At 57.2% G+C, this 21222-nt stretch overlaps 1 protein-coding gene across 1 annotated transcript in view; it reads left to right on the top strand.

Moving 5' to 3' along the window:
- LOC144952385 (sodium leak channel NALCN-like) overlaps nt 1–21222 on the top strand; it is a 94780-nt gene that overhangs the window by 57349 nt on the left and 16209 nt on the right. The window contains exons 11-14 of the mRNA XM_078882777.1: nt 4777–4944; nt 7803–7994; nt 10315–10452; nt 12783–12857. Coding sequence (XP_078738903.1) covers nt 4777–4944; nt 7803–7994; nt 10315–10452; nt 12783–12857 — 573 coding nt within the window. The remainder of the gene's footprint in view (nt 1–4776; nt 4945–7802; nt 7995–10314; nt 10453–12782; nt 12858–21222) is intronic.

Genomic DNA, 21222 nt, shown 5'->3' with positions numbered 1-21222 from the left:
GGAGGTTGAGGTGGAGGAGGTGGTGGAGGAGGTGGTGGAGGAGGTGGAGGAGGTGGTGGAGGAGGTGGAGGAGGAGGTGGAGGAGGAGGTGGAGGTGGAGGAGGTGGAGGAGGAGGAGGAGGTGGAGGAGGTGGAGGTTTGAGGTGGAGGTGGTGGAGGAGGAGGAGGTGGTGGAGGAGGTGGAGGAGGAGGTGGAGGAGGAGGAGGTGGAGGAGGTGGAGGAGGAGGAGGAGGTGGAGGAGGTGGAGGAGGTGGAGGTTTGAGGTGGAGGTGGAGGAGGTGGAGGAGGAGGAGGAGGTGGAGGAGGTGGAGGTTTGAGGTTGAGGTGGAGGAGGAGGAGGTGGAGGAGGAGGAGGTGGAGGAGGTGGAGGAGGAGGTTGAGGTTGAGGTGGAGGTGGTGGAGGAGGTGGAGGAGGTGGAGGAGGTGGTGGAGGAAGTGGATGAGGTGGAGGAGGAGGTGGAGGTGGAGTTGGTGGAGGTGGAGGAGGTGGAGGAGGTTGAGGAGGTGGATGAGGTGGAGGAGGAAGTGGAGGAGGAGGTGGAGGACGAGGTGGAGGTGGAGGTGGAGGAGGAAGTGGAGGAGGAGGTGGAGGACGAGGTGGAGGTGGAGGTGGAGGAGGAGGTGGAGGAGGTGGAGGAGGTGGAGGAGGAGGTGGAGGAGGAGGTGGAGGAGGTGGAGGAGGAGGTGGAGGACGAGGTGGAGGTGGAGGTGGAGGAGGGAGGTGGAGGAGGGAGGTGGAGGAGGTGGAGGAGGAGGTGGAGGAGGAGGTGGAGGAGGTGGAGGAGGAGGTGGAGGAGGAGGTGGAGGAGGTGGACGAGGAGGTGGAGGAGGAGGTGGAGGAGGAGGTGGAGGTTGAGGTGGAGGAGGTGGAGGAGGTGGTGGAGGAGGTGGTGGAGGAGGTGGAGGAGGTGGAGGAGGTGGAGGAGGAGATGGAGGAGGAGGTGGAGGAGGTGGAGGAGGTGGAGGAGGTGGAGGAGGAGATGGAGGAGGAGGTGGAGGAGGTGGTGGAGGAGGTGGAGGAGGTGGAGGAGGTGGAGGAGATGGAGGTGGAGGAGGTGGAGGAGGTTGAGGAGGTGGAGGAGGAGGAGGAGGTTGAGGTTGAGGTGGAGGTGGTGGAGGAGGTGGAGGAGGAGGAGGTGGAGGAGGTGGAGGAGGTGGTGGAGGAGGTGGAGGAGGTTGAGGTGGAGGAGGTGGTGGAGGAGGTGGTGGAGGAGGTGGAGGAGGTGGAGGAGGTGGAGGAGGTGGTGGAGGAGGTGGAGGAGATGGAGGTGGAGGTGGTGGAGGAGGTTGAGGTGGAGGAGGTTGAGGAGGTGGAGGAGGAGGTTGAGGTTGAGGTGGAGGTGGTGGAGGAGGTGGAGGAGGTGGAGGAGGTGGTGGAGGAGGTTGAGGTGGAGGTGGTGGAGGAGGAGGAGGTGGAGGAGGTGGAGGAGGAGGTGGAGGAGGAGGTGGTGGAGGAGGAGGTGGAGGAGGAGGTGGAGGAGGTGGTGGAGGAAGTGGATGAGGTGGAGGAGGAGGTGGAGGTGGAGGAGGAAGTGGAGGAGGAGGTGGAGGACGAGGTGGAGGTGGAGGAGGAGGTGGAGGAGGTGGAGGAGGAGGTGGAGGAGGAGGTGGAGGAGGTGGAGGAGGTGGAGGTGGAGGTGGAGTTGGTGGAGGTGGAGGAGGTGGAGGAGGTTGAGGAGGTGGATGAGGTGGAGGAGGAAGTGGAGGAGGAGGTGGAGGACGAGGTGGAGGTGGAGGTGGAGGAGGAGGTGGAGGAGGTGGAGGAGGAGGTGGAGGAGGAGGTGGAGGAGGTGGAGGAGGTGGAGGAGGTGGAGGAGGAGGTGGAGGAGGTGGTGGAGGTGGAGGTTGAGGAGGTGGAGGAGGTGGAGGAGGAGGTGGAGGAGGAGGTGGAGGAGGTGGAGGAGGAGGTGGAGGAGGAGGTGGAGGAGGTGGAGGAGGAGGTGGAGGAGGAGGTGGAGGAGGAAGTGGAGGAGGAGGTGGAGGACGAGGTGGAGGTGGAGGAGGTGGAGGAGGAGGTGGAGGAGGAGGTGGAGGAGGTGGAGGAGGTGGAGGAGGAGGTGGAGGTGGAGGTGGAGGAGGAAGTGGAGGAGGAGGTGGAGGACGAGGTGGAGGGGTGGAGGTGGAGGAGGAGGTGGAGGAGGTGGAGGAGGAGGTGGAGGAGGAGGTGGAGGAGGTGAGGAGGTGGAGGAGGAGGTGGAGGAGGAGGTGGAGGAGGAGGTGGAGGTGGAGGTTGAGGTGGTGGAGGAGGTGGAGGAGGTGGAGGAGGAGGTGGAGGAGGAGGTGGAGGAGGTGGAGGAGGAGGTGGAGGAGGAGGTGGAGGAGGTGGAGGAGGAGGTGGAGGAGGAGGTGGAGGAGGAAGTGGAGGAGGAGGTGGAGGTTGAGGTGGAGGAGGTGGAGGAGGTGGAGGGAGGTGGTGGAGGAGATGGAGGAGGAGATGGTGGAGGAGGTGGAGGAGGTGGAGGAGGAGGTGGAGGAGGAGATGGAGGAGGAGGTGGAGGAGGTGGAGGAGGAGATGGAGGAGGAGGTGGAGGAGGTGGTGGTGGAGGAGGTGGAGGAGGTGGAGGAGGTGGAGGAGATGGAGGTGGAGGAGGTGGAGGAGGAGGTGGAGGTTGAGGTGGAGGAGGTGGAGGAGGTGGAGGAGGTGGAGGAGGAGGAGGTGGAGGAGGTGGAGGAGGTGGAGGAGGTGGTGGAGGTGGAGGGAGGTGGTGGAGGAGGTGGTGGAGGAGGTGGAGGAGGTGGAGGAGGTGGTGGAGGAGGTGGAGGAGATGGAGGTGGAGGTGGTGGAGGAGGTGAGGTGGAGGAGGTTGAGGAGGTGGAGGAGGAGGTTGAGGTTGAGGTGGAGGTGGTGGAGGAGGTGGAGGAGGAGGAGGTGGAGGAGGAGGAGGAGGTGGAGGAGGTGGAGGAGGAGGTGGAGGTTGAGGTGGAGGTGGTGGAGGAGGTGGAGGAGGAGGAGGTTGAGGTGGAGGAGGTTGAGGAGGTGGAGGAGGAGGTTGAGGTTGAGGTGGAGGTGGTGGTGGAGGTGGAGGAGGTGGAGGAGGTGGAGGTGGAGGAGGAGGTGGAGGAGGTGGAGGAGGAGGTGGAGGACGAGGTGGAGGTGGAGGTGGAGGTGGAGGTGGAGGAGGAGGAGGAGGTGGAGGAGGAGGTGGAGGAGGAGGTGGAGGACGAGGTGGAGGAGGTGGAGGAGGTGGAGGAGGAGGTGGAGGAGGAGGTGGAGGAGGAGGTGGAGGAGGAGGAGGAGGAGGTGGAGGAGGAAGTGGAGGAGGAGGTGGAGGACGAGGTAGAGGTGGTGGAGGAGGTGGAGGAGGTGGAGGAGGAGGTGGAGGAGGAGGTGGAGGAGGAGGTGGAGGAGGAGGTGGAGGTTGAGGTGGAGGAGGTGGAGGAGGTGGAGGAGGTGGTGGAGGAGGAGGTGGAGGAGGTGGAGGAGGTGGAGGAGGAGGAGGTGGAGGAGGTGGAGGAGGTGGAGTAGGAGGTGGAGGAGGAGGAGGTGGAGGAGGTGGAGGAGGAGGTGGAGGAGGAGGAGGTGGAGGAGGTGGAGGAGGAGGTGGAGGAGGTGGAGGAGGTGGTGGAGGAGGAGGTGGAGGTGGAGGAGGAGGAGGAGGTGGAGGAGGAGGTGGAGGGGGAGTTGGAGGAGGAGGTGGAGGAGGTGGTGGAGGTGGAGGGGGAGGTGGAGGAGGAGGTGGAGGAGTGGAGGAGGAGGTGGAGGAGGTGGAGGTGGACGAGGAGGAGGAGGTGGAGGAGGTGGAGGAGGAGGTGGAGGAGGTGGTGGAGGAGAAGGTGGAGGGGGAGGTGGAGGAGGAGGTGGAGGAGATGGTGGAGGAGGAGGTGGAGGAGGTGGTGGAGGAGGAGGTGGAGGAGGAGGTGGAGGAGGAGGTGGAGGAGGAGGTGGAGGAGGTGGTGGAGGAGGTGGTGGAGATGGAGGAGAGCAGGAGGTTGAGGAGGAGTAGGTGGAGGAGGTGGAGGAGGTGGAGGTGGAGGAGGTGGAGGAGGTGGAGGAGGTGGAGGAGGTGGAGGTGGAGGGGAGGAGGAGGTGGAGGAGGAGGAGGAGGAGGAGGAGGAGGAGGTGAGGTGGAGTGGTGGAGTTGGTGGAGGTGGAGGAGGTTGAGGAGGTGGAGGAGGTGGAGGGGAAGTGGAGGAGGAGGTGGAGGAGGAGGTGGAGGAGGAGGTGGAGGGGGAGGTGGAGGAGGTGGAGGGGAGGTGGAGGAGAGGTGGAGGAGGAGGTGGAGGGAGGTGGAGGAGGTGGTGGAGGAGGAGGTGGAAGGGGAGGTGGAGGAGGAGGTGGAGGAGGTGGTTGGGGAGGGAGGAGGTGGAGGGAGGAGGTGGGAGGAGGAGGAGGTTGAGGAGGAGGAGGTTGAGGAGGAGGAGGTGGTGGAGGTGGAGGAGATGGAGGAGGAGGTGGGAGGAGATGGAGGAGGAGGTGGAGGTGGTGGAGGAGGTGGAGGAGGTGGAGGTGGAGGAGGGAGGGGGTGGTGGAGGAGTGTAGGTGGAGGTGGAGGAGGTGGAGTGGTGGAGATTGAGGAAGAGGTGGAGGAGGAGGTGGAGGAGGTGGAGGAGGAGGTGGAGGAGGTGGAGGAGGAGATGAGGTTTAGGAGGTGGTGTAAGTTGAGTTGAGGAGGTCGAGGAGGAGGTTGAGGTTGAGAGGTTGAGGAGGAGGAGGAGATGGAGGAGGTGGAGGAGGTGGAGATTGAGGAAGAGGTGGAGGAGGAGGTGGAGGAGGAGGTGGAGGAGGTGGAGGAGCTTGAGGAGCTTGAGGAGGTGGAGGTGCCGTCTCTGTGCAGGTGGTCTTCACGGTTCTTTTTGACCTGGAGGCGCTGCTCAAGATCTGGTGTCTGGGCTTCAGGGGCTACATCTCCTCGTCGCTGCACAAGTTCGAGCTGCTGCTGGTCGTTGGGACGACCCTGCACATCATCCCCAACCTCTACCACTCGCAGCTCACTTACTTTCAGGTGGGGACGCTCACCCGCACGCTCACCCGCACGCTCACCCACTCACCCAATCACCCACCCACTCATTCACTCACCCACTCACTCACCCACCCACTCACCCACTCACTCACCCACTCACTCATCCACTCATCCACTCATCCAATCACTCACTCACTCACCCACTCACTCACCCACCCACTCGCTAGCTCACTTACTCGCCCACTCACTCACCCACTCGCCCACTCATCCACTCATCCACTCACCCAATCACCCACTCACCCACTCACTCACCCAATCACCCACCCACTCATCCACTCACCCACTCACTCACTCACCCACTCACTCACCCACCCACTCGCTAGCTCACTTACTCGCCCACTCACCCACTCATCCACTCACCCACTCACCCACTCACCCACTCACTCACGCACCCACTCGCTAGCTCACTTACTCGCCCACTCACTCACTCACTCACCCACTCACCCACTCACTCACCCACTCGCCCACTCACTCACCCACTCGCTCACCCTCCCACTCGCTCACTCACTCCCTAACCCACTCGCTAGCTCACTTACTCACCCACTCACCCACTCACCCACTCACTCACTCACCCACCCACTCGCTCACTCACTCAATAACGCACTGGCTATCTCGCTTACTCACCCACTCACCTACCCAATCACCCACTCACCCACCCACCCACCATCACTCCATCTCTTCTCTAGCCCATGCCGCACCCGTTTAGCCCCTTCGATCCGGCCGAACACACTCACTCACACACTCACTCACCCACACACTCCCATACCTGTCAACTCCTTATCAGTGCCCTACCTTATCACAGACCAATTCAAACATTATTATTGTTCACCCCGTGCCCTTATAAATCTCAACGTTCATCCTACCAAGTCCCATCACAAGGGAGAAACACAAACAGACACAATTTTATTTTTGCCCCGTATTGAAACGGCACTGAAAACTCAATTTCCCCGTACAAGAATGCGGGGTAAACCGTACGGTTTGACAGGGGTGCTCTTATTGCCATTATTATATTTTGACACCTTGCTGTAATGACAGGGTGCCACCTGTGGGCCTGGAAGGGTAATCACTGGTGTGGACAAGGTGGTGTCACGACTAATCCGTTATGTCCATGGTTTGTTGTTGGATTTGAATCACGCGTTCCTATGATGACTGTTGCGTTGTTTTCGTGGCTTTATTTCGGTGATTTTGAGGACGGTTTGGTCTGGCCATGTTTGTCTGTTGTGGTACGGAGAGTTGGCCTGATAGCTTTAATCTACGTTGTCTTATGGTTGTTAGAGGCTACACGGGGGACCTTTGTCTGTGTCTACCTTCATAGGCGCTGCTACTACTCGCTACCCACAGCACTTGCCCCTACAGTCTGTTAGAGGCTACACGGGGGACCTTTGTCTGTGTCTACCTTCATAGGTGCTGCTGCTACTTGCTACTCACAGCACTTGCCCCTACAGCCTGTTAGAGGCTACACGGGGGACCTTTGTCTGTGTCTACCTTCATAGGCGCTGCTACTACTCGCTACCCACAGCACTTGCCCCTACAGTCTGTTAGAGGCTACACGGGGGATCTTTGTCTGTGTGGGGAGCGGTGGTGTAGTGGTTAGCGCTATGAACCCGGCGACCCGGGTTCGATTCCCGCTCACGGCCAACACCAGTGACGATTATCTGAACCGGTCCCGGGCCTACCCTAGGTCGACTCGGCCTGAAATGAGTACCTGGTGAAGTGTGTAAACATCGCTTACTGGGGATACAAAGGCGGTCGGGCGTGGTGCTGGCCACCCACCCCCTCGTGTGCCGTGCCGGCCTTCATAGGTGCTCGCTAACAGCACTTGCCCTTACAGTCTGTTAGAGGCTTTCGATTTAAAGCTTTCGTGACTGCAGGGATTCATCTTCTTGTTTCTTTGTCAAGGCGCTCTTCCCCCTCCAACCCAGCTTAAATATACGCTGCCAAGCCTGGTGGTGTTTCATTCAGACGCTGTCTTTCCGACAGACCTGTTCTTCACCTGTGGACGGCTGCTTGCGTTGTGGCCGAAACGTCGTGAGAATTGTACTTTTATTATGTTTTATTGTTATTATTTTATTATCTCCCTTCTACGTGACTTTACCGAAAGATTTCGATTTAAAGCTTTCGTGACTGCAGGGATTCATCTTCTTGGTTCTTTCGGTAAAGTCACGTAGAAGGGAGATAATAAAATAATAAAACATAATAAAATACAATTCTCAAGACGTTTCAGCCAGAACAGGTCTGTCGGGAAGACAGCGTCATTCACATCATCATCAACATCATCAACATCATGATTAGCATCAACATCATCATCAACATCATCAACATCATTATTAACATCAACATCATCATCAACATCATCAACATCATCAACATCATCAACATAATAATCATCATCATCATCAACATCTACATCATCAACATCATCATCTTTTTTTGTTCGATTTAAAGCTTTCGTGACTGCAGCAGGGATTCATCTTCTTGGTTCTTTCGGTAAAGTCATGTAGAAGGGAAATAATAAGCTAATAAAAATAAAACATAATAAAAAAAATACAATTCTCACGACGTTTCGGCCACAACGCAAGCAGCCGTCCTCAGGTGAAGACCAGGTCTGTCGGAAAGACAGCGTCTGAATGAACACCACCAAGCTTGGCATATACGGAAAGACAGCGTCTGAATGAGTGTTTTTCCGACAGACCTGTTCTTCACCTGATGACGGCCGCTTGCGTTGTGGCCGAAACGTCGTGAGATTGTATTTTATCACGTTTTATTTTTATTATTTTATTATCTCACTTCTACAAGAAGTTCCGTTAAGGCTGCACGGTGTATCTTTGTCTGTGTCCCAGGTGCTTCGCGTGGTCCGCCTCATCAAGATCTCCCCGGCTCTGGAGGACTTCGTCTACAAGATCTTCGGGCCGGGCCGCAAGTTGGGCAGCCTGGTCATCTTCACCGCCAGCCTCCTGGTGGTCATGTCGGCCGTCAGCCTGCAGATGTTCTGCTTTGTGGCAGACCTCGACCGCTTCACCACCTTCCCACGGGTCTCACGCTCACCCCCCCTCCACCACCACCCGAATTATGATTGCCACATCGTGAGTGCCAGATCGTGATGATTGCCAGATCGTGATGATTGCCAGATCGTCTTGTCGGCCGTCAGCCTGAAAGATGTTCTGCTTCGTGGCAGACCTTTGACCCCCCCCACCACCCGAATTATGATTGCCAGATCGTGATTGCCAGATCGTGATTGCCAGATCGTGATGATTGCCACGTGATGTCGGCCATCAGTCTGCAGAAGTTCTACTTTGTGGCCGACCTTCGACCCCCCACCACCCACACGATGATTGCAACATCATGATTGCCAGATCGTGATTGCCAGATCACGATTGACTGATTATTGACATATGATGATTGCCAGATCACGGCTTGCCACATCGTGATTGCCACGTAACAATTGACTGATGATCATTGACAGATGAGTGGCGGATGACGACTGACAGATGATGATTGCCAGATCAAGATTGCCAGATCGTGATTGCCACATCATGATTTACTGATGATGATTGACACATGATGTCGGCCATCAGCCTGCAGAAGTTCTACTTTGTGGCCGACCTTCGACCCCCACCACCCACACGATGATTGCAACATCATGATAATTGCCAGATCGTGATTGCCAGATCGTGATTGCCAGATCGTGATTGCCAGATCAAGATTGACTGATTATTGACATATGATGATCGCCAGATCACGGCTTACCACATCGTGATTGCCACATCATAATTGACTGATGATCATTGACAGATGAGTGGCAGATGACGACTGACAGATGATGATGATTTCCAGATTAAGATTGCCAGATCGTAATTGCCAGATCGTGATTGCCAGATCGTGATTGCCAGATCGTGATTGCCAGACAACGATTGTCATTTTTATCATTGCTACATCTTGATTGCCACATCATGATTGCCAGATCGTGATTGCCAGATGATGGCTAGATCATGATTGCCAGATGATGATTAACAGACCACGATTGCAAGATCGTGATTTCCACATCACGATTGACTGCTGATGATTGAGAGTTGATTGAAAGATGGTGATTGACAGATGATGATTTCCAGATCGTGATTGCCAGATCGTGATTGCCACATCATGGTTGCCACATCATGGTTGACTGACGATGATTGGCTGATGATGATTGATGGATCATGATTGACAGATCATGATTGACAGATGATATTTGCTAGATGTTCCGAATGGCAACGCTGTGGTGATGAATGCCGTGGGGGAAGGCCCAATTTAGATTGGTCATTCCCCTTAAGGCGTTTGTAGACACCACAGCAGCCAAATGGGGGCTCTGGATGGGTACGAGGGGCTGGTAACCCCTCCACCTTCAAAAAAACTACCATGATCTGATGGTGCATTGTCTTTGAGTTGTGCGCCTTTTGACGTCATCTGGTCCAACACCATGTGAGACTAGGCTCTAAGGAAAGCTGTTTCGGGTGTGGACCAATCAACTTCAAGGACAGTGCACATTATCAGAGTTGTGTTTTTTGTTTGCATTACGACCGCAGGTATTGTGGTCTATGTAAACATGACTCCTTGTAAGAAAAAGGTGTCAGTTTTGTTGCCAGATAGAAGGGTAAAAAACCAATTATCAAACTACCATGAAACCACGGAAATGTTTTAAACAAAGCTTGTGCCGGAGGCCCCGGGGGGACAGGCGTCTATGACGTCTCCTTGCCAAACCACATTTGGCAGAACCAGGAGACTGAATCCTTACCCTCAGGGTTCCTCCAGAAGCGGCAAAAAACCACTACGGATGGCCACGTGGAATGTTTGAACGCTCACTGCGGAGGAGAGGCTGCCACTCCTCTGTCGGGATCTGGACCGGTACCGCCTGGATCTCTGTGGCATTCAGGAGGTCCGGTGGATCGGCTTTGGCTCCTGCCACCATGAGGGGTGGATAATCCTCTACTCGGGGCAAGAGACTGGCAAACAACAGGGAGTGGCTCTTCTTCTGAACAAAAAGGGGGCGTGGGAGCGTGGCGGTGAGGTGTGGGAAGCTGTAAGCCCCAGGCTACTTTGAGCTCGCCTTCCCATCAACCGGAGGCGAGGAGTGGTGGTCGTGGTTACTTATGCCCCCACCGAAGATGAACATCAGTGGAGGGATGCAGGCAAGGCCGATGAGTCAGATGTGCTTCTATGACCTCCTGTCACTCACTCACCCACTCGCCCACTCGCTCACTCACTCCCTAACCCACTGGCTATTTCGCTTACTCGCCCACTCACTCGCTCGCCCGCCCACTCACTCAGTCAGATGACCTCTGTCTCCTGCGTGTGCGCGTGTGCGCGTGTGCGCAGGCCTTCATGTCCATGTTCCAGATCCTGACGCAGGAGGGGTGGGTGGACGTCATGGACCAGACCATGCAAGCCGTGGGTCACGTGTGGGCTCCAGTGGTCGCGGTCTACTTCATTGTCTACCACCTCTTCGCTACCCTCGTAGGTCCACCTCGGCAACCATCGATCGATCGCCCGCCCGCTCGCTCGCTCGCCGGCTCGCTCGCTCACTCGCCCACTCGCTCGCTCGCTCACTCACTCACCCAATGATTCCCTCACTCACTAACTAACCCACTCACTCACTCACCCACTCACCCACTCACCCACCCACCCACTCACTCACCCACTTACTCACCCACTCACCCACTCACTCACTCACCCACTCACCCACTGACCCACTCACCCACTCACCCACTGACTCGCTCGATCACTCACTAACTCACTCACCCGCTCACTCACTCACTCACTCACTCATACACTCACTTATATACTCACCCATACACTCACTCACCTGCTCGCTCGCTCACTCACCTGCTCGCTCGCTCACTCGCCCACTAGCTCGCTCACTCACTCACCCAATGATTCGCTCACTCACTAACCCACTCACTCACTCACTCACTCACCCACTCACCCACCCACCCACTCACTCACCCACTCACCCACTGACTCGTTCACTCACCCACTCACCCATTGGCTAACTCACTCACCCACTCACCCACTCACCTAATGACTCGCTCGATCACTCACTAACTCACTCACTCACTCATACACTCACTCATACACTCACTCATACACTCACTCATACACTCACTCATACACTCACTCATATACTCACCCACCCACTCCCTCACCCACTCACTCGCCCTCCCACTCGCCCACCCACTCACTCGCCCACTCAATCATCCACTCACTCACCTGCCATCTCACTCAACTGCTCACCCAACCACACAGTGGGCGAGTCAGTGAATCTGTGTGTGGTGAGTCTGTGTGTGGTGAGTCTGAGTGTGGTGAGTCTGAGTGTGGTGAGTAGCTGGTGAGTCTGTGTGCGGTGAGTAGTCTGTGAGTCTGTGTGGTGGTGAGTAGGTGGTGAGTAGGTGGTGAGTAGGTGGTGAGTAGGTGGTGAGTAAGTGGTGAGTAGGTGGTGAGTAGGTGGTGAGTAAGTGGTGAGTAGGTGGTGAGTAGGTGGTGAGTAGGTGGTGAGTAAGTGGTGAGTAAATGGTGAGTAGGTGGTGAGTAAGTGGTGAGTAAGTGGTGAGTAGGTGGTGAGTAGGTGGTGAGTAAGTGGTGAGTAAATGGTGAGTAGGTGGTGAGTAATCTGTGTGTGGTGGTGAGTAGGTGGTGAGTAGGTGGTGAGTAGGTGGTGAGTAATCTGTGTGTGGTGGTGAGTAGGTGGTGAGTAAGTGGTGAGTAGGTGGTGAGTAATCTGTGTGTGGTGGTGAGTAGGTGGTGAGTAGTCTGTGTGTGGTGGTGAGTAGGTGGTGAGTAAGTGGTGAGTAAGTGGTGAGTAAATGGTGAGTAGGTGGTGAGTAATCTGTGTGTGGTGGTGAGTAGGTGGTGAGTAGGTGGTGAGTAGTCTGTGTGTGGTGGTGAGTAGGTGGTGAGTAGTCTGTGTGTGGTGGTGAGTAGGTGGTGAGTAGGTGGTGAGTAAGTGGTGAGTAAATGGTGAGTAGGTGGTGAGTAATCTGTGTGTGGTGGTGAGTAGGTGGTGAGTAGGTGGTGAGTAGGTGGTGAGTAGGTGGTGAGTAGGTGGTGAGTAAGTGGTGAGTAAATGGTGAGTAGGTGGTGAGTAATCTGTGTGTGGTGGTGAGTAGGTGGTGAGTAAGTGGTGAGTAGGTGGTGAGTAGGTGGTGAGTAGGTGGTGAGTAGGTGGTGAGTAGGTGGTGAGTAAATGGTGAGTAAGTGGTGAGTAGTCTGTGTGTGGTGGTGAGTAGGTGGTGAGTAAGTGGTGAGTAAGTGGTGAGTAGGTGGTGAGTAATCTGTGTGTGGTGGTGAGTAGGTGGTGAGTAAGTGGTGAGTAGGTGGTGAGTAGTCTGTGTGTGGTGGTGAGTAGGTGGTGAGTAAGTGGTGAGTAAATGGTGAGTAGGTGGTGAGTAATCTGTGTGTGGTGGTGAGTAGGTGGTGAGTAAGTGGTGAGTAGGTGGTGAGTAAATGGTGAGTAAGTGGTGAGTAGTCTGTGTGTGGTGGTGAGTAGGTGGTGAGTAAGTGGTGAGTAAGTGGTGAGTAGGTGGTGAGTAGTCTGTGTGTGGTGGTGAGTAGGTGGTGAGTAAGTGGTGAGTAAGTGGTGAGTAGGTGGTGAGTAGTCTGTGTGTGGTGGTGAGTAAATGGTGAGTAGGTGGTGAGTAAGTGGTGAGTAGTCTGTGTGTGGTGGTGAGTAGGTGGTGAGTAAGTGGTGAGTAAGTGGTGAGTAGGTGGTGAGTAGTCTGTGTGTGGTGGTGAGTAAATGGTGAGTAGGTGGTGAGTAGGTGGTGAGTAGTCTGTGTGTGGCCCCACAGATTCTGCTGAGTCTGTTCGTTGCCGTCATCCTGGACAACCTGGAACTCGATGAGAACCTCAAGAAACTCAAACAGGTGCTGTGCACACACACAGACAAAGATGCCCCGTATAGCCTTCACAGACTGTAGGGGCAAGTGCTGTTAGCGAGTAGCACCTATGAAGGCCTGAACGGCACATGAAGGGGTGGGTGGCCAGCACCACGCCCGGCCGCCTTTGTCTCCCCAGCGGCGATGTCTACTAACACACACAGCACCAGGTACTCATTTGAGGCTGAGTCGACCTAGTGGAGGCCCGGGCCTGCAATGACCTCCTGTCACAGGTGCTGGCTAAAGTGGCCCCTCGGGATAGAGTCATCTTGTTGGGTGACTTCAATGCCCGAATTGGTCATGATGCTGGCACCTGGTCTGGAGTGATTGGAAGGCATGGGCCAGATCAGCTCAATAACAACGCTAGGAGGCTGCTAGACTTCTGTGCAGCCCATGGGCTTGTAATTACCAACACGCTGTTCCGGCATCGGCGCATCCACACAACATCGTGGATGCACGCCGGGTCCAAGCAAGAACATCTGCTGGACTACATAGTGACGGAACAGCGGATGCGGGCCCATGTCCTTGACACCAGGACCTACCGTGGAGCTGATCTGCCCTCTGACCATCGGCTTGTCATCTGTAAGATGCGCCTGCCATTCTTCCACTCCGGTGGTGGGTGTACACCCAGGACCCCAGTCAAACCTAAGGTGGCCTGGTCTCAGTTCGCTGATGAAAGTTTGCAAGCGAGAATTTCATCATCGCTTGCGGCTGGGGTTGGCATCGTCCCCCACTCCTCCTGATGCCGATAGGAAATGGTCGAGGTTCAGGACTGTGGCTAATGCAGCTGCAATGGCTGCTTTGGGTTTTCTCCTGAGAGCCTGGGCTGAAGGAGGATTTGTTGAGACATAACGACAGGCCCACTCACCGCCATCTACAACAATCCAACATTGGAGAATGAGGAGGTTCGGAGAGCCGTGAGGCGTCCCGTGACCTCCTGAATGTGATCTCCATCTGTGAACTCTCCCTCCGTGTCTCTCTCTCCCTCTGTCTCTGTGATCTCCCTCTGTCTGTCTCTCTCTCTGTCTCTCTGTGATGTCCCTCTCTGTCTGTCTCTCCCTCTGTCTCTCTGTCTCTCCCTCTCTCTGTCTCTCTGTGATATCCCTCTCTCTGTCTCTCTGTCTCTCCCTCTGTCTCTATGATCTCCCTCTCTGTCTGTCTCTCTCTCCGTCTCTGTCTGTCTCTCCGTCTCTCTCTCTGTCTCTCTCTCTCTCCCTCTGTCTCTCTGTCTCTCTCCCTCTGCCTCTCTGCCTCTCTGTCTCTCTCTGTCTCTCTCCGTCTCTCTCTCCCTCTCTCTGTCTCTCTCTCTGCCTCTCTGTCTCTCTCTCCCTCTCTCTGTCTCTCTCTCTCTCGCCACCGTGGGGTGCGGTCGCACGAACGAGCTGCTCCCGCTCCAACGTTGGTGTGGATGGAGGCCTGGGCTCAGGTGTGAGCCTGAGCCTGGCCTAGAGAGAGGTGAACTAGGGAGAAAACGCTAGTTCATTCTGCGTTTTTCTCCCCGTACATCAGCCTGCTACAGTAACAGTTTTCATTACTGCTACTGCTGTTGTTGTGTGTTTGTCTGGTCTGTGTGTTTGTCTGTGTGTTTGTTCTGCTTGTTTGTCTGCTTGGTTGGTCGCGTTGTGTGTTGGCCTGGTGCTTTTTACCTGGTTTAATACCGCGTGTGTTTGGCCTGTTTGTCTGTTTAGTGAGTGTTTGTCTGTGTGTTTGCTTGTTTGTGTGTTTGCTTGTGCGTGCGTTTGTTCGTTTATCTGTCGTTTTTGTTTATTTGTATGTTTGTTTGATTGTTCGGTTTCGTTTGTTTGCTTGTTGGTTCGGTCGTGTGTGTGTTCGTCTGTGTGTTTGTCCTGCGCGTGTGTGTGCTTGTCTGTGCGTGTGTGTGTTTGTCTGTCTGTCTGGTGGTTGGTTTCAGGTGTGTGTTGTGTGTTTGTTTTTGTGTGGGGGTTATTACTTTTTTTATCACTTTTTTATTTTTTTTCTACGATTATTTTTCGCTGCCACTGCGCTGCTGCCATGCAAGTGTAGTGTAGTAACTCGGCGGGAGACGACTTCACGGGTAACACACTCTTTATTTTACCAAACTCGTTCACAGGTGACTAACACCCACTTAGTATCTCGGGTGACAAACACCCACTTAGTATCTCGGGTGACCAACACCCACTTAGCTACCCTGGCGACTAACGCCCACTGAGCTACTCGGGTGACCAACACCCACTTAGCTACTCGGCGACTAACGCCCACTGAGCTACTCGGGTAACCAACACCCACTTAGCTACTCGGCGACTAACGCCCACTGAGCTACTCGGGTGACCAACACCCACTTAGCTACTCGGCGACTAACGCCCCTGAGCTACTCGGGTGACCAACACCCACTTAGCTACCCTGGCGACTAACGCCCACTGAGCTACTCGGGACACTCCCTGCCGGGGTGTCCGTCTTGACTGTGGGTCCCCAGCCCGACCCACGTGGGCGTCGGACCCCGGGTCCCACAGTCTCGCCTCCGAGCCACACAGGGCCCCGGTCCCTACAAGGACGGCGGGACTAGGGGTCTCGGGGCACTAGGTCTTCAGCTCCGTCTTCTGGTCTTCAACTGGGTAACTCTCCCCGAGTGCTCTCGCGCGTCCCCCTTTATACCCCACCTGCGGACGTCGCTGCGAGCACCCATCCTATTCGACCAATCACTGGGCGCTGGCTACGATCCTGTTTTCCCACATCTCAGCGTGCCTCACCACCCACGCCGCGCCGCCCCGTCATCTGTCACTCCCGGCGCGCCGGCGCGCGCGTCCACACCACGCCCACAACGCGTGCCCAACCCCGCACCCCGCGCCGCCCCGTGATCCATCACTGTCACAGTCGGCGCACGTCAACACCACCACTACACAAGCACCATGGCTCAGCCTGGCAGCATGGAGGCCCTCACAGATCGGCACGGGTTTCGCTGCTTCCCTCCGCTGGGGACGTCGCTCGACAACGTCGCTGAGGCGGTGGCGGCACACACCAGGCCGGCAGCCATCCGAATAATCCAGAGGGAGAATCGGGGCTACGTGGTCTACGTGGCCACGGTGGAGGTGGCGGCGCGTGTCGTCGAGAGGGGGCTCAGCGTCGGAGGGGAGGGGGGGGCTGCTCGTGCAATGCAGCCCGCTCTCAACACCGGCTGTTCGGGTAACCATCTCCGGCGCGCCACCATACTTCACGAATGCAGAGCTGAGGGTGGAACTGCAACGCTACGGCGTGGTGGTGTCGCCCATCGTCCTGCTGCATATAAAAACACAACGGAGGGAGCTGAGGCACGTTCTGTCAGGCCAACGGCTGGCGTTCCTCGTGCTTAAAAGTGGGAGTACCCAGCTGGATGTGGCCATCAAACGCACTGCCGGTGGCCGCGTCCACACGATACACCTGGCCACGGCCGAGCCACGCTGCTACGCGTGCGGTGGTGCCGGGCATCTAAGGAAGAACTGCTCCACCGGAACGAAGCCGAGTGGAGCTGCAACGACGGAGACAAGGCTGGTGCTGCAACAAAAACAGCAGCAGCAGCAGCAGCAGCGTGAGCAGCAGCAGCCATCACAGGTGCCGCCACTGCAGCGGGAACAACAGCAGCAGAGTGGTGGTGCCGGGTCCGTGCCGGAGCACGGGGAGTCGGACCCTCACGAAGGAGCCGACAGCAATGGGGCTGCTGTCATCAAGAGCGCCAGGAGGAAGAGGAGGAGGCACGGAAACGGGCTGAAGGAACAGCCCAAGAGGCCAGCCACAGCCGGCGACATCGATCGGCCGGCCAGCTGTCCGGAGGATACGGGGAGGGAAGCTGAGGAGGCCGCCGACAACGCGGACTCGGCGGATGCAAACGAGCCGAGGACGCGGTTGCCGAGCTCGGCCCCACCCGCCCCGGCGATGGAAGGAGAGGAGCCAGCAGCTGCCGCCAGCGCCAGCGTGGTGCCGAGCGACGACGCAGCTCCCGGAAGCCACCCTTCACGCGGCCCGACGGGGGACCGAGAGGGGAGCGTGGAGCCTGATGTGATCGGGGAGGAAAGTGCCGCCGAACGGACCAGCTGCTCGGCGGATAAAGAGGGGGAGGCCATGGAGATTGCCAGCGAGGCGCACCTGTCGGTGACGACGGGAGGAGCGCCCCGACCGATTCCGGCCTCGCCCATTCCTGCACAGCAAAGAGGGGAGACGGAGGCTGCCGCCGACGCTGTAGGCGTGCTAAGCGGTGCCCTCGCTCCAAGGAGTGCCCCTTCATCTGCCCCGAGTGGTGGCGGGAAGAGGTCGAAGAAATCCAAGAGGAAGGGTCTACCCTCGGTGAAGCTGGGGGAGGGGGTCGAGGAAACCTCTGGCGATGCGACCCCAGTGAACGTGATCGAGCCGGGAGCACGATCGCCGAGGCGGACCTCGCTCACCCCGGCGGCAGGAGGAAAAGGGTTGCCGACCACCGCCAGTGCAGGCTCTGTGCGGTGCGGCGCTACAGCTCGCCCCCCCCCCCCCCCCCCCTCGTCTACCCTGATGGATGACGGGGAAGGGAGTACGGAGCTCGAGGCAACCGATGGGGAAAGCGCCACTGAGCAGATCGGCGGCTCGGTGGATGTGGAAGGAGGAACGATGGAGGCCGACAGCAGCAGCAGCGGCAGCGGCAGCATCGCGCGCCTGGTGGTGACGACCAAGGGGGCGCAACGGCCGATTTCAACCCCAGCCTCTCAGACGACGTCTGGAGCGGGAGCGTTGGTCGTTGCAGATGCGAGCTGGGTGCCGCGCGATTTTGTACCCTTTAAAGGCAACCCCCCCCCCCCGCCACGGAACGGTTCAAGAGACCGAAGGGCTGGAGGAGGTTGCCTGCACTCGGGACGGAGCCTGGTGAGGTCCCCGTTCCCGGAACGTCGGCAGATACCGGAGGGTGGGTTGGAGCCGACGGGAAAGCTCATGGTGATGACCTGGAGAACGATTTGGATGGGAGGGCGTACCCCCAGAAGCTTGGAGGTTGGAGAAATCAGCCTAAGCCGGGGGAGTGCACGCCGAGGACCGTCCTTGTTTGGATGAGGAAGATGAATAGGGAAAAAACAGGGAACAGGTTGAGGGAACTATACAAAGTTTTCCCCGACAGGCGCGCCTTTGCGAAGGCGGCATTGAGGGGCTTCTACAAGCCACACAAGTACGGCTACACCCACGATGAGGGGGAGTTGGCGTTGCAGTTGACGGACGACTTGGGAATGCTTGACGATTACGGAAAGAAGGAGGAGGTGGGAGCCAAGATATGGGGGGTCGATAGCGATCCGCAGGCGGAAAGGCCGGAAACCTGGCCTCCCATGAAGAATTCGGGGTGCTCTCCCGAATACCTTCTCGGTTTTCTTAGATGGTCCAAGGGGAGACGTAACATTCGAGTGCGGGACAGCTTCCCCAATAGGGGAAGCTTCATGAGCGTGGCTCGGCGCGTCGTCCAAGACCCGAGCAGGTATGGATATAGCCGCCAGGAGATGTTCCGGGTGAAAGCTCTGATGAGCAAAGTCCAGAAACAGCCCTCACCCCCACCCACCACCCCCTTCCCGCCCGAGGCCTTGGGGGCCTTGAAGACGCCACCGCCACCACCATCATCACTGTCGTCGGTTGAGATGGAGGGTGAAGATGTGGGGGAGGGAGGGCCGGTGATTTAGGCAAGGGACCGTGAATGTCTGGACATCGCGCACGCCGGACACTGACTGTGAGGCGGTGGCGATGTGGTGCGCGATGGCTGAGCAGTGCTTGGTGGTGCCATGAGACGATCACAGCGAATGCACTTGGACTTGTTTCAGTGCAATTTGCGCCGGAACCTGAACGACGCGCACACCGGACATTGACTGCGATGCGGTGGCGATGTGTTGCGTGACGATCAGTGAAGTGTATGTTGTTGCCATGAAGGCATGTACATTTTGTTTGGCGAGCAAATGAAGTGAATGCTGTTGCCATGAAGGCGTGTACGTTCGTTGTGATGCACGGAAAGGCTCCGGCGCCATTGGTGCAGGAGGAATACAATTGTTATAAAAGTCAAAGTCTGTCTCTCTGTCTCTCTGTCTCTTTGTCTCTCTCTCTCTGTCTCTCTCTCTGTCTCTCTGTCTCTCTCTCTCTCTGTCTCTCCGTCTCTCTCTCTCTCTCTCTCTCTCTCTCTCTCTCTCTCGCCCCCGTGCGGAGAGGCCACACCTAGTAGTCGCTCCTGCTATGCCAGGTGAGCGGATGGAGGCCTGGGCTCAGGTGAGAGCCTGAGCCTGGCCTAGAGAGAGTTAACTAGGAAAAACTCTAGTTTATTCTGTTTTCTCATCCCGGGGGTCAGCCTGCTGTAGAAACAGGTTGCTATTACTACTGTTGTGTGTGTCTGTGTCTGTGTCGTGTGTTTGTCTGTGTGTTCGTTTGTCTGCTTGGACTGGTCGCGTTGTGTGTGGGCCTGGTGCTTTGTTACCTGGATCGGCACCACGTGGGTCTGGCCTGCTCTGTCTGCCTGGTGAGTGTTTGGTTGTGTTTGTGTTGTGTTTGGTTTGTGCTGTGTGGGTGTCTGTCTGGTTTGTGTGTTTGTCTGTGTGTTTGTTTTGTTTGGTTGTCTGCTTGGCCTGGTCGCGTTGTGTGTTGACCTGGTGCTTTGTACCTGGATCAGCACCACGTGGGTCTGGCCTGCTTGTCTGCTTGGAGAGTGTTTGGTTTGTGTTGTGACTTGTCTGGTTGTTTTGTGTTGTGTGTTGTTTTGTTTTGTTTTGTGTGTGTTTGGCTGGTTTGTGTGTTTGGCAGTGTGTTCGTTTGTCTGTTTGTCTGCTTGGCTGGTCGCGTTGTGTGTTGGCCTGGTGCTTTGTACCTGGATCGGCACCACGTGGGTCTGGCCTGCTTGTCTGTTGGGTGAGTGGTTGGTTTGTGTGTTTGATTGCGCGTGCGTTTTTTCATTTATCTGTCGTTTTGTTATTTGTATGTCGGTGTGATTATTCGTTTTCGTTTGTTTACTCGTTGGTTCGGTCGTGTGTGTGTTCGTCTGTGTGTTTGTCCTGCGCGTGTGTGTGCTTGTCTGTGCGTGTGTGTGTTTGTCTGTCTGTCTGGTGATTGGTTTCAGGTGTGTGTTGTGTGTTTGTTGTGTCGGGGGGTTATTACTTTTTTCTATCACTTGTTATTTATTTCTACGATTATTTTGACAAAAACAACAACGACAACGAAAACAGCATCAGCAGCAAACACCCCAACGACACAGCGCACAGGTGTTCTGCCGCCGCCATCATGGCGCAGCGCCAGCGCGCGGAGGAGGAGGACGCGAGGATGATGAGCCTCACGCGGAGGAACGGCCTCGTGGCGTTTCCTCCGCCGGAGGTAACTGCCGAAGCTGTCGCCGTCGCGGTGGCCGCGTGCGTCGGCCCCGCCAACGTCAGGGCCGTCCAGCGCCAAAACCGCGGTGTCACCGTGTACGTGGCGGAGGAGGAGATGGTGGCGCGCGTCGTCGAGAAGGGGCTCACGGTCGGGGAGCTGTATGTACAATGCGCCCCGCTTGCCTCACCCGCGGTCCGCGTGCTGCTCTCCGGCACGCCGCCGTACCTCTCCAACGCCGAGCTGCGCAACGACCTGCAGCGTTTCGGCACGGCCGTGTCGAGTATCACGACATTGCCCATGCGAACGACCAACACTGCCCTCACGCACGTCAAGGCACTGCAGCGGCAAGTGTTCATGGTCCTGAAAAATGGGGCCGAGGAGCTTGACGTTACACTAAAATACACCATAAACAAATGCACGTACACGGTGTATGCCTCATCGGTTGGACTCCGGTGCTACGGGTGTGGCAAATCGGGCCACGCCCGCAGAAACTGCCCGAGCAAGGTGAGCGGGGTGGCCGCGCCACCTGCCGCGACGACGCCGGGACAGTGGGGGCGGCCAGAGGCGCAGCACCAGCAACAGACGCAGCAACAGAACCAGCAGCAGCAGCAGCAGCAGCCGCAGCAGCAGAAACAACAGCAGCAGCAGCAGCCGCAGCAGCAGCAGCAACCGGAACAGCAGCGGCAGCAGCCGCAGCAGCAGCAGCAGCAGCAACAGCAGCAGCAGCCGCAGCAGCAGAAACAACAGCAGCAGCAGCAGCCGCAGCAGCAGCAACTGGAACAGCAGCCGCAGCAGGACGAGCGGCAGGACCGGCGGGAGCGGCAGATCATCAGCCACGACCCGCCGGGAGCGGAACCAGGCGGCGACGCGCAGGCGCCGGGGGACGACTCCGCCGGCTTCGTCACGGTTGAAGGGAGCCGAAAGAAACAAAGGGCCAAGAGGAAGGCGAAGAACGGGCACGCGGAGGGGGAGCACGAAGGCGCCCCCCCAAAGCGCACGGCCGGCATCGATGGAGACGCGGCGGGGCAGCCCGAGAACGCTGAGATCGCGG

The sequence above is a fragment of the Lampetra fluviatilis genome, chromosome 67, assembly GCF_964198595.1.
Source record: "Lampetra fluviatilis chromosome 67, kcLamFluv1.1, whole genome shotgun sequence".
Classification (NCBI taxonomy): Eukaryota; Metazoa; Chordata; class Hyperoartia; order Petromyzontiformes; family Petromyzontidae; genus Lampetra; species Lampetra fluviatilis.
The sequence above is the reverse complement of the archived record's forward strand: the minus strand, read 5'-3'. Positions and strand labels throughout refer to the sequence as shown.